Source organism: Sceloporus undulatus, chromosome 2, assembly GCF_019175285.1.
Source record: "Sceloporus undulatus isolate JIND9_A2432 ecotype Alabama chromosome 2, SceUnd_v1.1, whole genome shotgun sequence".
NCBI classification, from domain to species: domain Eukaryota; kingdom Metazoa; phylum Chordata; class Lepidosauria; order Squamata; family Phrynosomatidae; genus Sceloporus; species Sceloporus undulatus.
Window position 1 is genome coordinate 220,525,892 of NC_056523.1, and position 17,500 is coordinate 220,543,391.

The 17,500-nt window shown below is 38.5% G+C and overlaps 1 protein-coding gene across 1 annotated transcript in view; it reads right to left on the reverse strand.

Annotated features, from left to right (window-relative positions):
* GTF2E2 (general transcription factor IIE subunit 2) overlaps positions 1-15,959 on the reverse strand; it is a 333,455-nt gene extending 317,496 nt beyond the window's left edge. Inside the window, exon 1 of the mRNA XM_042449407.1 lies at positions 15,796-15,959. Coding sequence (XP_042305341.1) covers positions 15,796-15,955 — 160 coding nt within the window. The 5' untranslated portion in view covers positions 15,956-15,959. The remainder of the gene's footprint in view (positions 1-15,795) is intronic.
* Between the last annotated feature and the right edge of the window lie 1,541 nt (positions 15,960-17,500).

Sequence of the window (17,500 nt, forward strand, 5' to 3'; positions counted from 1 at the left end):
GGCCTTAGGAAACTTGGAGGCAATCCTGAGGGGCCCCCCACCCTTCGAAGTTTGGACGGATCACCGGAACTTAGAGGCATTGCAACTCTGAGGCAGCTAAGCCAAAAACAGCGTCGATGGCTAAAGATTTCTTTAAATTCATTTACCATAAAAAATTTCATCCCGGGAGGGAAGAATGGGCTGGCTGATGGGCTTTTCACGGATGCCGGGCCTGGGGAAAAGGAGGATTGGAAGAACAGACCCTGTCACAGCACAACGCTGGGGCTGGGGGTGACCACACAAGCCAGACAAAAAGGGAACAAAGACGGTGCAGTCGCAGATTCTACCCCTATACGAGATCCTCCAACCTACGAAGGGGATTTCGACTTAATAAATTGAAAGAGATTACACAGCGGAACATGGATTGTGGGGCAAGGACAATAATATATTTGACCGAGAACTTAAGGGTAAGGTATTGGCAGCGTGCACGAGTAAGGGCGGGTCATGGGATTTGGAAACTTGGCACAATCTGCGAAGCAATATTGGTGGCCAGGGTGCGAAAAGGGTGGAGAACTATTTCAAAGTGCGTGGTTTGCGCCATAGCAAAGCCTAACACGGAACCTAGTGGTGTTAAGGCCATGGAACCCCACTCGCCCTGGCAACACATAGGCATGACTTTTTACAGAACTGCCTGCGCAGGGAAAGACACATTTGGGTGATCGCAGATTTGTTTCCAAGCAGTGCATTACGTGGGTGTTTTTTTTTTAATGGGTATCCAGCGCCCACGGTTGGCAGACTTGTTATCGAAAATGTGTACGTTACATTTGTTTACCGATAAATAGTCTCCGATATCAGGAGGAACCTTTATTTCTCAATTTTGGAGTGTTACAGATAAATTAGGGGTGCAATTAGCGTGAGCACGGCTTTCACCCAGCTACAGATGGTCAGGTGGAACGCCTAATATGTGTGAAAGATAACTAAGATGCTATGTAAAACCACCTACAGGACAAATGGATGGACCTCTGGCCCACGCGGAGGTGGCGTTTAACATGGGGGTACACGCCGTAGGGGTACCATTTCAGGCGGTATAGGCTACGAGCCAAGAGTATCCCTCACTAACTCCACCATGAGGATCCAGTGTTCAGTGGGAATTGGAGCCAATATTAAGAGACAATTGGGGGAGGTGGATGATCTCTATACAACTAAGCTAGACTACAAAGGTTTGCGGATCAACACCGAAAACCAATTGGGATATCAAAGTTGGGGACAAGTTTTTCTATCGACAAAAAACTTGAAGTGTCGGCTGCCTTGCAAAAAATTGGGACTAGTTGTGGACTTTTAGGTCAAACGGCTAATCACAGAGGTTGACGCGCGTTTAGACCTCCAAAAATTGTATAAAACATTTACACTGTTTTCCATTTAAGTTTTTGAACCATCGATTTGGGGAGTAACGAAGACGAGAGAAATGAACCACTGGCCTCTGCTGTTGAGGGAAGAGCATTTTGAAATTGTAAAAGTGTTGGACTCTAGATGAGCGTGGGGCAATTAGAATATTTGGGCAGTGAATATTTCCTATAGACATGCTTGCATGGTGAACGTAACAGATGTTAAATGCTGATTAGTGGTTAAAGATTTCATATTCTTATCCTGACAAGCAAAAAAGAGGGCGATAGGCTTGGGAGGCAGCTGTCAGAATCCACCTTCAGTTAGGTCTTCAGGGTGTTTCTGCCAGATAGATAATAATAGAGGATTTAGATAAATAGATAGATAGAAGTATGGATAGATAAAACCGCCAGACAGTCGACACAACAAACAGATTAGAGGATAGATGAACAGAACAGATGATAGACTAGATAGATCATAGATAGATAAGATAGATAGTATAGCTAGGATAGATAGAAATAATTACATAACACAACAGGCAGCAACTTTGAAAACGATGTGGGGAAGGGTTCCATGGGGAACGAGCGGATGTCACGTAGGACATGGCAGCAGGTAATTATGAGGGCAATTGGGAATCTGAGCCCAATCGGTATGATCTTAGATCTCTGGCCACAGAAAAGCCAGGAACCAAATGGTCAACCCCCTCCTTCCTTTTACAAATCAATAGGAAGGGATCATACATCAAAGGAAAGATGTTGGGAAACAAATCCAATGGGATGGGTTGGAGGAATCTTAAGGTTCTGATTTCATTCTGGTCTTCAGTTTGTGGGCAAAAGTGGCAAGGATACTTTGTTCCTTTCTATCAATAAATTTTCTGTTCATCTGAAGTTTGTTGTGGATCTTTGGCCAGAGTATTTCCTGTATCTCACAGTTAGGGGCATGTAACCAAGGAGCTAAAGGATGAAACAAAGGAAAACAATGCCAAAGAAATTACAAATTCCGCAGGCTAATTATTTGCGTTCATACTAAGGCTGGATTGAGAGCAGAGGGGTCAGTGGTTTCATGACAGATTACACTCTTGCCTTTCAGGGGGGTAGTTCCTTTTTTATAAGAATCAAAGTACAGTAGTATAAGTCAACTTAGGTTTTTGGGTTAATTTTTTACTAAAATTTCTCGGTGTTAGATGATACAATCCTCAAAGGTGCACAGCTATGTTTCGAAGGAACTGCAATTGCACCTAGTTGGTGCACACTTATCTACTGTTCAGATCTCTCTCTAACTGAAGTTAGTAGTCCAAGCCATGGTATTCCCCATCACCTGTACGGTATTGAGAGCAGGAGTGAAAAAAGTAGATAAGAAGAAAATCAACTAATTTGAGATGTGGTGCTGGAGAAGGTGCTAAGTATACGTGGACAGCCAAAACAAACAACCAAATGGGTCCTAGAACAGCTCAAGCATGAAATCTCAAAGCAAGATGATAAAATCAAAGCTGTCTTACTTGACCACGTATGAGAAGGCACACTCATTAGAAAGACAATATTGCTGGGAAGTGGAAAAGAGAACAAGTACATGTCGATGGATGGATTCTATTAGAAGTCACAAGTCTGAATTTGCAGGACCTAAGCAGAGAAGTGAGGAGGAGGCTTTGGATGTCTCATCTATAGGGTCTCCATGAGTCGGAGGCGACTTGAGGGCAGTTAACAACAACAATTACATCCCCTGCAAAAAACACCTTTATCTTGTTTGATTAAATTATATCTCTTCATATCATCAAATCCAAAAACGACCTGAAACAATATAAAGATTTACCAAGCCTTCCCAGTAACAAATGATAGAACAAATGACTGAATGCATTGATACATTGATGATGCCCAAGCCTATTTTTTTTCTGAAAATAAAAAAGTCATATTTACCATGTGAAAGTTGGAAGAGATTTGAGTGCTATTGTTAGACTGGGCTGCTTTTGATCTTTCAAATAAAATGGGTCTGAACTGGAAATAGTCTCCCATTAGTAATCATCTATTGAGCAGACAAGAAAAATTTACTCCAATACAGTGCCCTTCTTTACACGGATTTTATTACACGATTCAAGCATCCAGGTTTGAAATGGTCAAAAAAAATAAATTTACCTTGACTTCTATAAGGGACACCTTTTGTTATGTCTTATATTTAATGGACTTGGCATCACGGGTTTTGTTATCACGGTGGATCTTGAACCAAACATCCAGCGTATAACAAGGGTCCACTGTATTTACTTCATATGTGTTTTCACATTTTATGTACTGTATATATATATATTTGTCAACTGACAACAAATGCCGCTTTTTGTTTAACTGATAAAATATTTTTATTAAGAAAATATGGTTTTCTCCCCAGATTCAAGAGATAAGAACCTGTTTTTTTCCCAGGGATTTCAGTTTTGTTTTTCAGATTTTAAGTTCCTATTTTTATATACATTCACTTTTTGTGTTTATCTTTTGCACTGTTTAAACTATGAGAAAAGCAGTCTGTAACAATTTAATAAAATAAAGGAATCTAAAGTATTGGGGGCTTTTGTACAAATTTACAACCTGATTATAGAAAGGAGTCAGAACACAGAAAAATGGAAGAGAAAACTTGTAAGGTGATTTACAAGCACTGTTGTAGCCTCAAAGACTTCAGTGGCCCATACCATAACAGCAGATTAAAGATGATGGGAGACAAAGATGCTTACAGCTTACCATTTATGTGCCTGTCTAAAAATTCTGTTAAAATTCTGCCCAGTTTATGGATGACTAATGCTACCTTAATGTGCTGTAAGAGAGCAAATAAATTTGAAGGTTTAACACAAAAATGCCATTTTAGGCAGAACAAAGGCACAAAGGCTATATTATTAATAAAAATATTTCATTGTAACAGAGCTGGGGGGGGAGATGTGATAGGAGGACAATCTGATCTGACATTTCGATTTATGAATGGTTTCCTCCTCGAGTAGGGGTCTGATGCAAATGAGCATAAGGAAGTTGTCCTGCATTTGCTTCAGCCAATAGTAGCAGAGCTCCATCTTACTGTACCAAAGGCTGTATTAAACTGCAGATCAGCACTGTTCCAGCATCCTTTTGAAAAGAGGTAGTCTATACTTTTTTTAAATGTCTTACACTTATCTGGGGGGGAAACTGCTTTTTTAAAAAAAATCAGGACATTAGGGCCCTTATTTTAAAACTGGAAAATTTTAACAGTTTTACTGTTTCTCTCGGATGTGAATCTGATTGCACGCTACTTAAATGCAGAGACATTTTTCTTTACTAATAGGAATCTTACCATTGTGCCTTCATGAGAATTGATGACCATCCATCTTACACAGAGCCCAACACCCCAGATGTTATTTTGTCCACATCATTTTAAGGTTTCTGTGACCTACTAATAATCTAATTTGGTAGGTGAAAACTAAATAAATAAATAAGACTGCATCATTTTAAATGCAGAAACATTGGCAATTGTTTTCGTCTCCCAATGTTAGCATTCACTAGCTGCACAAGAGAATCTACTAAGCAAACCCAATACACTTGTCTCTTTAACTAGTATTAGCCCTTAATATCGACTTTTTATTTTAAATTGAGATAACTAGCTTCAAGTACTCAATGGGTTTTCTACAGGTAAATTTCAATGGTAATTGCCTTAGCTGCATCTACACCCCTTAACTGGAAGTAAAATACACCAAAGTCAAAGTCAGCAGAACTTACTTGAGAAACAAACCATGTTAGTTTTTCTTATCTGGTTGTTTAACAATATAATCCTATTAAAACCTACCCGGAGTAACTCCCATAGAGCTCTGTGGGTTTTATTCCACAGAGGGGTAGAAGATCGCGCCTAAATTATTAGAAGTTCTGGATATTATTCAAATCTGAGTTGTCTTAAATTCTTTATGGAACTTGTTTAATGCAGATTGCCGGAATCTGTGCTTCACTCTTCACAAATAGCTATATAAAATTCATTGTTACAATATATTAAGGAGGGATATCATTTTAAAATCAGAAAGTAATTTTGTATAACATTGGACCCAAATGAAATGTATATCAACCTAAAAACATGACTTAATTATAAATAAAACTTTTCAATTTTAAATTCAAATAAAGTGCCACCCTTTCAAAGTATAAGTTTGGAATATATGGTGTGTGCATGCGCAACTCCCACCCCCCACTTTTTAAACCAGTTATCTTTTTTAGCTAAACAAACAATATTAGATCTCAGTATCACTTCTATCATTGCAAACCTCCAGCCACAAACATTTTTCAAATGTCAGTGGTTATAAAAATGTCTTTATATTCTTGAATAGTTCATCCAACTCCTCACTACTCTGCGCACATTAAGTGTTGATTCTAATTTTTGTAAGATTTTATACAAAATAATACAATTCATCAAATTTCATTGATTCTATAGAAAAAAATGTAGTACCTCAAATTAATTCAAGAATTAAAAAAATAGCTTTAACATACTTAAAACCATTTACTCAAACAAACTTCCAGTTGATCTGTGTTAATTTCCTCAAACTCAAGGATTTTTCTTTAAAAGCCTTCGTAGTTAATTACTACTATATATGCAGTTTGAATTCTATGCCCTGTACAGACAAGCCATAAAGCGCTTGGTCACTTTGGAGGCATGCTATTTAATGATGCCTGTCCTAAGAACAGGCCGTGCCAAAGCCATACTCCAGTCCTAAGGAACAGAGGCAGCTTTTGCTATGGTTCTGGACTCTTAGGACACTGCATCATTTAACAGCATCCTCCAAAGTGACACGAGCAGCTTTATTTTGGCCTGTCTGTATGGGCCTATGGTTAATATATATTTGAATCAGAATTTTTCTCCCTCTTCACAGCAAACCTAGTTTAATATATTCCAACAATTTCAAAGAAATAGGAATGCTTGAGGGAGGGTTAGGCCGATATTTCTGACAAAATGTCACTCATAACTTTGTCTTACTTCCATTCACATCTGGGGTTCCCCCCCCCATCATTGCCCTGGAATTACACTGTATATACTCTGTGTGAGTCTAGAAATTTTAGTCAAAATTTTAAGTCAATTTATCCATGGTACTGTACTTTAACTTCCATTTTAAAAGAACCATTCCCTGTGTGAAAGGCATGAGTGCTCAGCCAGTGGTCCAACTTTCTCCAACTGTATTTTAGCATTCCTTGTTGTCTTTATGAACATATTACAATGCTAACTGTGACAATCTTGGGCTATGTCAACTCATCTTGTAAAACTAAGTCCTGAGAAATGCCAAGCAAATTGATCATATTATTTATAACCCAGTCTCTTTATTCCACTTGCGGGTCACCAAATGGGCAACACATACAGTATTATTTTGTGAAGTGTGGTGTCTGTTCCTTTCCTATTTCTTGTGTATTTGATTGGACTAGAATTCAATACTGCTAACAAAGTTTCTACTATACTATTTGTCTTTTTTTCTCCTCTTCTGCCTCTTCTTAAAGTGTAAAGATTATGTATACAAAACGATAGATAGATGTGATTTTCCAGGATATTCTTTAAATTCAGCTCTTTAGCTTTCTACAAGTTTTCACACACAGAGATGGGCACACTTTATACAATGGCAAATCACATCAGAAAAGTTACATACTCTGCATGTTAGCAAAGCTAGAATTTTTAACTGCTAAAGGAAGTCCAAGAGTTTATAATTCTCAGAGTGGATCCTTTCAGATACATCATAATACAATCCAAACAGATTATTTTCTGGAGATTATGCAAACTCAGACAAGGGAAACCTAGATACAATGACATACTGCAGTTATCAAAAGTTGTGAATCATTTCACTCATCTGCAAATAGCATGCTTCTAATTTCTGAGTCTGAATGTAAGACAGGGCTGGCAAAAAATGGTTAAGAACACTGAAATGTGACCAAGGCTCACAGCTCTGGAAATATGGGTACCTCAGCCATTGAGGCATCATGAGGATTATTTCCACTCATTACCCTGGTATCATTAAATGTTTCTTAGTAAAAACAAATAAGGGAAATTCTAAAGGAGTTCATGCAGCGTCTACCTAGATCCAACTTACTCCTTCTGTTCCTCCCAGGCCAGACTTTTGAGCCAATCTAGGCAATTATTGTCTGATGGGGAAATTAACAGATTCTTCATCACTTCCAAAGTGGTACTGTCAAGAGCTCTACTAGTCATTTTGCTATATCCAGTCTAGCAACTAAGACAATCCCGTGACTCAGAGTCCCTTAAATATTCAGTTTATAAATTTAATACATAAACTCTTGTGTGCATTGGGTCAGTGATCAGTTCAAGTCTGCCTAGTGTTTCTGGTGACTTTTGTCCAGAGGTCAGTATTATACAGAGATAGTCATCTTCCAAGGACATATAAAAGATGGTTCTTGGAATCTGTCTGTGACACTTGAAAATTGTTTGTCAAGGTGCCTTAGTAAGATCAAGTTCTGAGGGCAGAACAGTTGTGATTATGAGAATATCTAAAACCAACGCTGAATGTGGAATTTCTGGCCTGAACTAGGAATTTCCTTGGAGATAGTTAAAAACCCGGTTGAGATCAAGGACTGCTCCCCTAGCCTCTTTCTTTCGGGATATGGTTGTCCTTTATGAGGATCTATCTGAAATCCCTCTAATAGTACATCTGAGCAAGGGTGAAATAACTGCAGGAATTTCTGTAATCCTATGATGTTCCATGTCTCTACCCGCAGGTAAATGCAGTAGTATCTGTTGTGGCTTTTTCCTCCAAAGAAGCTGCAATCCATCAGCTCATCAATCTGCTGTGGGAAGAATCGTATCCCACGTTACTTTTTTATTAGCAATGTCATTTCTATAAAAGTTCTTCCAAGAGGTAGGAAAATGGTATGGTGAATGTGGCAGATATGGTTAATCACAGCCCACTGTATTACCTTAATGAATTCGTACAGCAGGGAAGTGTTGTAATTTTACCCCCTCACCCAGCAGAAGCATCAACTCTTCTAAATCTGAATGAATAGCTCAAAAATGGCTCAAGGTCCCTTGAAGTGCAATGAAATTTCCGTTATTCTGGATTGATATGCTGTGAAGAGGCAAGGAAAACGTTTCCTGGCTTCTCTTCTGACTCTTGCTGAATAGAATAAGGTGTCTATGGCCCTGTTACAGATAGCCAAAATAAAGCTGCTTCGAGTCACAGTGGAGTTATGGTGTTTCAAGTGCATGCGTCTAAGAGTCAGAAGTCGCACCAAAGTACGCTCCAGCCCTATGACTGGGCGTGGCTTTGCTGTGGCTTGGACTCTTAGGTGCATCATCATTGAAACACCATACCTCCACGTGACAAAGCAGCTTTATTTTGGCTTCTGTAACAGGCCTATGATATTTCCTGTCTTTCAGAGCATGTAGCACAACATGCATAAAACAGTTCTGGGACAGCACTTGTAAATGGCAATCCAGATATTTCTCCAGATCAAAACAAGTACAGTATAATCCTTTTAGGCATTATTCACATTTTCTTCGCATAGGGAGTGCCTAGCCCTATCCTCTCTAACATCACTCTCCTCACATGAACATGTGAAATGAATTTCCTAGTCACAATGATAATGATAAAGTAGCTCCAGGTCCAAATATGATCTCTCCTTTTCAAGATTTGCTCTCTTGTGAGGAATCAGATGGTGCAGAGTAGGGGTGCAGGTGGAATTATGCCCACGTCTCCCTCAGAAAACATGGAAGTAACACCGAATAGGGTACTGTCTCTCCCCGCTCCAGCAATAGGGCATCTCCTACAACTATCTGCCTGTTCTCTTTGAGAGCCCAGATCTAACTTAAAAAAAGAGATTAAATGGGGAAAATAATGCTGTATTTAAAATTTGTTACTGGTTTCAAGCTCTGCTATACCGCATAAGAACTTAAAATTTAAGACAGGAAGGGAGTCATACTGTTGGATTGCAATTTCAGCACTCCTCATCAATGCTACTGGGTCTTAAGCTTCTGAGGTTTAAGTGCAAAGCACTGGAGAGGCAAAGTTTTGGAACCGCTGAGCTAAATAACCATATTTGCTGTAAAACATATGCCAGGATATCACCGAACTCTAGTGTCTCTTTTGGAAAAGTGTGTCAAACTTTTTGTGTAGATTTCAATGTTACCCAAAGTACAGTGGGCCCTTGATATCGATTGGGGTTTGGTTCCAGTATCTCCCCTGGATCCCAAAATTCATGGATGCTTAAGTCCCCTTATATACAGTGGCGTAATAAACTGGTGTCCCTTGTATGAAGGCAAGTCATGTTTGCTTTTTTGAATATTTTCAAGCTGTGGATGGTTGACTCAGTGGATGCAGAATCTTGGACAAGGAGGGCCCATTGTAATTCCTTATTTGATATTCAAAGCACTTTCAATAACAAGCATTCCTCTAATTTTGATAATACCTGTTACTTTTGAGACGCTGCAATTTCAACACTAAGGCGCAAATCCGAACTTGGCTTCCAAGGAAGGAGAGGCACTGCAGCCTGCCTGTTCTCTATATATTAAAGGTCTATTCTAAACAGCTGAGAAACCCTCTGAAGCCAGTTTCTGGAGAGCTCCAAAGGGAAAGGAAGGAGTTTCTGTCCCACTGCCACTTTTGCACCCGCACTTCATTGGATTTGGCCCAAGAGCCTATGGAGTCAACATGTTCAACAACACTACTGTGCATCACATGCCCGAAGAACATAAGCCAAATTCGTTCCAAGGGTTGTTCAATGACTTCACTTGTTTTTGCGTTAAGAACCAGGATGTTAACGTTGATGATGCTTGAAGAATTGGTCTACTGCTAATTGGAGAACTCTTTCAGAAACTGGCTTATTTTAATAACCTGACAATATAGCTGCATCCACACTGCAGAAATAATCCAGTTTACCACCTTTAACTGCTGTGGCTCTATGTTAGGAATTCTGAGATTTGTAGTTTTGTGAGTTAGTTAGCTTCTCTGTCAGAGCTCTGTGCCACAATAAACTACAGATCCCAGGATTCCATAGGATGGTGCCATGGCAGTTGATTGGTATCCAACTGGATTATCTGCCAGTGGGGTTACATTGCTAAATCTGTTTAATGTCACCCCAATTATTTTCTTTATTTATTTTACCATAGTTAAATGTGATGCTCCAGGATAAAAGCAAAGAACTTATTTCAGTGCATCATTCACCTTATGAAACCTTACCTAACATTATTAAAAGTTATATATAATTAGAATTTTAACTTGCTTTGTTTGTAATTTTTGATAATTTTGAGGAGTAAGATACCAGCGTTGTGCCATTTTTAAAAAGTTTTCTTTTAAGTCCTGTGGACATGTAAATTGTTGAATCCTTTTTTCCTTGCTTTTTTCCAGTTTTCCAGATCTATCTTAGTTTTGGTATCTTTTGCCCACTCTATCACTGTCTCCTGAATTGCTCTCATTCTTTCTCTTTCTAAAGTAGGTTGTAATGTTTGACCCCCCTTCTTTTGATAATTATTTTATCCCTTCATTATTCCCTCTCCAAATCCTTCAATTAATTAGAATTTTTTAAAGTTAACTTCATTGTTCCACACTCATGATAACAAATTTATTTCTGATTAGAATAATATCAACAGTACCTGTTAACAGCTCTAAGAGTTTACTTCTAAAAAAAATAGACATTGACAAAATTGACTAGTCAGATTCCTATTCTGCAAATGACAGTACACTACTCTTGCAATACAATAATAAGAAACACACCCAAAGTAGTGCTGTGAAGAAAGCTTTGTTTTAATTTAAATTAAAACTGAATCATAGATAATGCAGTCACAGCTATAATGCTTGTTATAAGGCGTTTGTAATACACCCTTATACAAGAAGCACCCACTAACAATTAGCCAACTAAAAATTAGGCTGTTTCAGTTTTACACTGTGAGAGAAAAAACAAAACATAGGAAAATCACCAACTGTTTTTTGTGTATTTCACCATATAGAGAGCTGCAGAGAGCGAGAGAACGCAGAGGACTATCAACATTGCAACATCCACATTAGCCGTTGAATGAAAACTGCAGCCCTCTACCAGCACCTTGGCTTTCAGTGCAGAAAATTATCCTTTCATGACAACTGGAACACTGCCTGCTTTGTCCTTGATCATATTTATTTTACTGTAATATGTTTGGTGGTGCTAGCTTTCTTATATGAGCTGCTTGACTGTTGCTGCTGCGTGAAAAATAAAACTGTGAAAGATTTAGAGAATGAACCATCCTGTCCGATCTTGATGGACAGCTTCGGAACGTGAAACAGAAGTGGTGTAGTGGCGGACTGATCACTAGCACCTCCATCAAAACAGATATTCAGCATCATATGAAGCCTCTTGCATCTTGACAAGCAAGTCAGATTCTGTTTAGCCTTAAATGTAATTTTAGCACCATTTTTGTTTACTGGTGGATAGAATTTGAACAGTTCACCAAAATGATTAATAATGGATTGTCAGTCACAGTGTTATGTGGAAATGGGTATTTTTTAAAAGTGTTTTATCATGAATTTGTGTTTGACTGGAATTCATGATTTCAGTAAAATTTGTTCATCTGACTATTTACTTATGGTTTATTTAATTATTAAAAATTAAGTTATTGTTGTTGTGTGCCTCCAAGTCGTTTCCAAGTATAGTGACCCTAATATGAAGCTATCATCGTTTTCGTGGCAAAATTTCTTCAGAGACGTTTTGCCTTTGCCATCCTCAATCCTCCAGGCTGAAAGAATGTGACTTGACCAATGCCATCCCAGGCCATGGGTGCATTCAAACCATGATCCCAGTCACAGTCCAAAACTCAAACCACTGCATCATGCTGGCTCTTCTAAAAATGCTAACCCCTCATTATTTCTACATGCAGGCAGCTAATAAATAAGTTTAAAATGTACCTTATCAAAACTAAAAATAAAATATTAAGGCAGAGAGGAATGAAAATATCATGAACAGAAAATCTATTTGAATGTTTTATTTTAAAGGTCATAGTTTGACAGATAGGCTACCATGCTTGAATAGGAAAGGCTCTAATAGCAACTCAGAACACTTTTAGCATACCTTCATATCCCTGAAATAGCCTATATGTAAATAGAGTTGTTATTTGCAGATCAATGTATATATTTCAAACTCTTAATATATATCCTTTCAGAGTATAGCAACCTCTCCTATCTCTCAGTTTCCATGAAATTTACATTAGAAATCTATCATATCACTGCATGGGTGCAATCTGAAAAGTCAACTCTGTTAAGAAAAGACAAACTCAGCTGTGCATGCTTCTGTTTTCTAACTTTAACATTACTCTTTTTCATATCTAAGACAGATGGGATGAAACTCGATTTATATAAAGCACCTCATTTTCATACCTTTTAAAAAAACTAAGATTGTAGTGAATATCACTGCCATACAAAATAGCAAGCTATATTTAAACCAACTCCTACACTGCAAAATTTGTGATATCTAGCATGGCTTCATCTCCTCATATTGTTTTATTATATGTTTCCTCGCTGTCACTACACTCTTACCTGGAATAGGGAACACCGCACAGTGATATCAATTTTTCAAAGCAGTTACATGCAAATTAGCATCAACTAGTTTCCCCTGTGGGCAGCGTGTTTCTTAATCACAGCCAAGCCCAAGGAAACCACTAGGTAAAGCAGAATGACAACTTATCAGCTGGGCTGATAAGCTTCTCCATCAACTGCATCACTTACATTGTTTCTTTATTATCGTCCTGAAAGTGTACCATCACTGTTGTGAAAAAGGACAGGGGATGAAGACACTTATGCAACAGGAACTACTGTATATACCTGACTATAAGTTGACCCTGTATAAGTTAAGGGCAGGTTTGGGGGCCAAATTATGGATTTTGATATGACCTTTGGATAGTCAAGGGACTTGAAGACACAAAAACAACCAAAACTTAGGAGCATGTAACAAAGGATGTAAAGGATGAAGCAAAGGAAAACAACACCAAAGAACTTACAAAATATAAGCAGGCATAACTGACCTCTCTAAAGTTTGGAGGATGGGGGGGGGGGGGCCACAGTAAATTGTGGTTGTGTGATGGTGTGGAAAGTGATCAAGCACAGGTGGGGCTAAGAAATACACACATGTCAAACGATGAAAAGGCAAAGCAAATGTCAATTACATTAGCAGTGATTAAAGCCTTTAACTTTGCTGATTTAACATAAAAACTGACAAGCATACCTAAATACCTTAGTCCAATCCTTCAAAGTCCATACTTCTCGTGCTGTTTTGAGAAGAAGCACCAAGAACCGCGCCACCACCACTTTCCATCCGACCTTCAAAAAAGGTCAGAAGTGGCACCAAGCAGCGATTGTAGAGGGGTTGATGCTATTTTACCAGTAATAAGAGTTAAGGTCAGTACTTACACTGACCTTTTGATAAGTCAACCAGATTCTGGAGTCAATTTCTTGACTAAAATTTCTATACTTATACATTGTAGTAACTGAATGCTAACATTGCTTAATTACATAATAATGTTGCCTTTTTTTCTGTTCAAATGCCCAGCAAGACTCTCCTCATGTTCTACTCTAGTCCGCATGAACTTGTATGGTCATCTACCAAAAATCCTCCTCTTCAAATCACAGATCTCAAGACTGTGATGGAGCCCAGAAAAGTGAAAATGCATGTGCAGGAAGCACTCCCCACTCCCACAAGCTCATTCCACTTAGAAATGTGAAAGCCTGGGGGGGGGGACAGAAAAAAGGAGGGGAACCCAGAATAAAAAAGAAAAAAAATTTTTATCAAAATGAAAAAGGAAGAGAATCAATTATGGAAGTGTTATTTTAGCATGATTCAGGGAAAATGTAAAAAAAAATGCCCCCTCCCCCCCCCCCCCTTATTTTCTGGGCCTTCACATCTCTAATTCCACCTATTTTATTTTTACCCTGTTATTTGGCACAATACCATAAAATCCAGAAGCTGAATGCTGGCCTCTTATGTAAGAAACATTATTTTCTAAGTACATACTAATTTAATCCATAAGACAAGTATTTCCACTGCAGAGCCATACAGGCAGGCCCCCACCCCCAAGTAAATAGGCCAACAGAGAAACACCTTATTTTGCTTGCTGTGGGTTCATATATAGCTATGTAACACCAGATGACTGCTCCTACAAAGGAAGATAGCACCACTTTAGTCCCAGATATGTATTTCATGAAAGTTTAGAAAATAATAGCTCTTATCTTGGAGGATCCTGCATGGAATTCCACCACCACATCAGAGAAACAGGGACTATCTTATATTATTAACACTACAACAGTAGATATGAACCTGGATCTCAAAGGAGGTTTCTTTTGTGTTGCAAATTGAGCTTAAATTTTATTTCCTGGCCTTTGCAACTGTCTCCCAGAGCCCACATGGTCAGAAGAGAGGAATGGCCTCTGCCTACATAGATATCCCTCCATAACAGCTTAACTGAAAACAACTATAACAACATTTTTGACAAAATGTAGGCCTGTGACTCCAACATCGTCATGTTTTTCTTTCTCCTGTTTGATTTTTTAACACTATCACCTGATGAAGAAGCCAGTGAAGCGTTGAAAGCTTGCATTATGTATTTTGTCCATTGTGGTTGGCTCCATAAAGCTATCACTGTGTTGTGTATTTTGGATGTTATAGTACTACATTTCTAAGAACAGTTTGAATCTCTCTTATCCGGAATTCCAAAATCCAAAATATTCCAAAAACTAAAACGTTTTTCATGGGTGGCTGACATCTTTGCTTTCTGACATTTCAATGTATGCAAACTTTATTTCATGCACAAAATCATTTAAAATATTGTATATAAAATTACCTTCAGGATATGAAACAAACTGCAAGACATTGTATTAGGTACATATATGCAAATATAGGTATTCTGAAATCCAAAACACTGCTGGTTCCAACCATTGCAGATAAGGTAAACTCAACTTGTATTACTTTTATAGAAATAAGCATCGCATCAACATCATCTTAAGAAAACTAAGATTAAAAAAAAATGTGCAGGAGAAAAGGAATCTATGACTAAATGTCTTACCAATTCACTTTTTGATTAAAAGCAGGGTTTGGATTATGGAAAAGGTGTCCTGTTGTTTAGTAATCAAAATTACTGCACCTCTCCCTCCAACTGTTATTTACTCCACAATGAGTACGATAAAAGACCCATATGAAGCTACTTATAAGTACCTAAAGCAGTGATGGTTAACCTTTTACAGACCGAGTTCCCAAACTGCAACCCAGACCACACTTATTTATTGCAAAGTGCCACGTCCCTCTGGCTTTCTAGTAAGAAACTCTGGCAAACTCTGTGCTAGGGTGACAGCATGTGTGCCCACAGAGAGGGCTCTGAGTGCCACCTCTGGCACGCATGCCATAGGTTCGCCATAAAGGCTGTATTCTGGAAAGTCTTAACATTAAGGGGGAAATGGAAGCCCATTTGCTTAAAGCCCAAATCAGAGCTCTGTCTCCTACAAACCTGCATTTTGCTTTGCGCTTGATGATCCTCCCTGTTCTACCTTTGCTTTCTTCTTCTTCGATGAGGAATCAGAAGAGGGTGCTGGGCGTTTTTCTACAGCAGGAGTACAGAGTGCTCGTTTCTTGAAAAGTTCTCGCTCACGTAGCAAGTTTGGATCCATAATTCTGTTTTTAAAAAGTGACATAAGTGCATTAATAGGCCAAATGATGCTTAACTGAACATGCTGAAGATCAGGAAAAAATAATTTAGTCAATTTCTGATCTACACTGGACTAATTCGTAAGAATGATATTGAATGTACTTCCCCTTGGGACTCCTACCATTCTTCAACTGGAATTGCATAGATCAGCAAGTTTTTAGTATTTTCTTCCTTTGTCAGATAGGGATGGGACACAAATAGATCCATATGCAGCTTGGGTAAAGTCAGTGAAAATTCCCTGTAAGTGCAATACACAAAATACACTTACAAGCTACATTATATAATGTTTAAAAGGTGTGTTGCATATAATTGTAAATTATAGCAGTTTGCAAAAGGGTAAATGCCTCAAAACTTCACCTGAAGAATGATTCTAGAATATTTCTCATTAAGTCAACTGTGAAGGGGTTTGTAAGAAGTAAAGCTGTGTGTGGAGATAAACATAAGAGTCAGTGTGGCGTAGCGGTTTGAGTGTTGGTCTACAACTCTGGAGACCAGGGTTTGATTCTCCACTCAGCCATGAAACCCATGGAGTGACATTGGGTAAGTCCTACTCTCTCAGCCTCAGGGGAAGGCAATGGTAAACCCTCTCTGAACAAATCTTGCCAAGAAAAAGCCATGATCTTAGGTTCACCATGCGTCAGAAATTACTTGAAGGCAAACAACAACAGGTAAACATATAGCAATGCTGCCTAGCTGTTTCTACAGGCGCTCCAAAAGTGAACTAACAAATTTACTTATCATACTCATACATCAGGAGAGATAGTCTAATTGGTGTGATGGAAGTTGTAGTCCAATACAACTGGAGAGTTTCAGATTGGGAAAGACTAAACTAAATCGTAGTTTAATGCTACAGAAAAGAGCCTAGGCTTGTGTACTCTCTACTCCATTGTCTTTCAGCATCCATACGAAAGGATCAGAAGCTGATGCTTCTATTTTCAACTGACCACTACATTTGATTCAAGGGAAATTGTGTTAGGGGAAGCAAGCCAGTTTCAAGCCAACCTTAATAATGTGCCATGTTTTCCTGAAACCAGCATAAAACAATTCATAGTGCTTAGGTTAGACTTAACAAGTACTGTAATCACTATTATTTGAAAACAAAAGCAAAATTTATCATTCTCCTCCTTGCAGCTACAACCCAGTAAGTGAACTCACAGGTGCTATGCTAAACTATAGTTTCATGGTATTTATAATCCAGAGAGCCAGCATGGTATAGTGGTCTGAGCATTTTCTAGTTCAAACATCTGATATAAAATGTAATCCTTACCATCATCACTTTTTTTCCCTATATGATTTTTTAACATATTTTGCCCGATAAAGAAGTGAGAATACCTTTCCAATCCCCAGCTGACACTGGAGAACTACACTCCCCAGGGTTCTCTTCAGACACCAAGCCCTTGGGGTACATATGTATCCTTCTGACCTGTGGCAGTATGCAAAGGGATCCTGTAGTACCTTTAAAACTGAGCGAAGGAAGTTGTAGCATGAGCCTTCGTACACTTGGTCT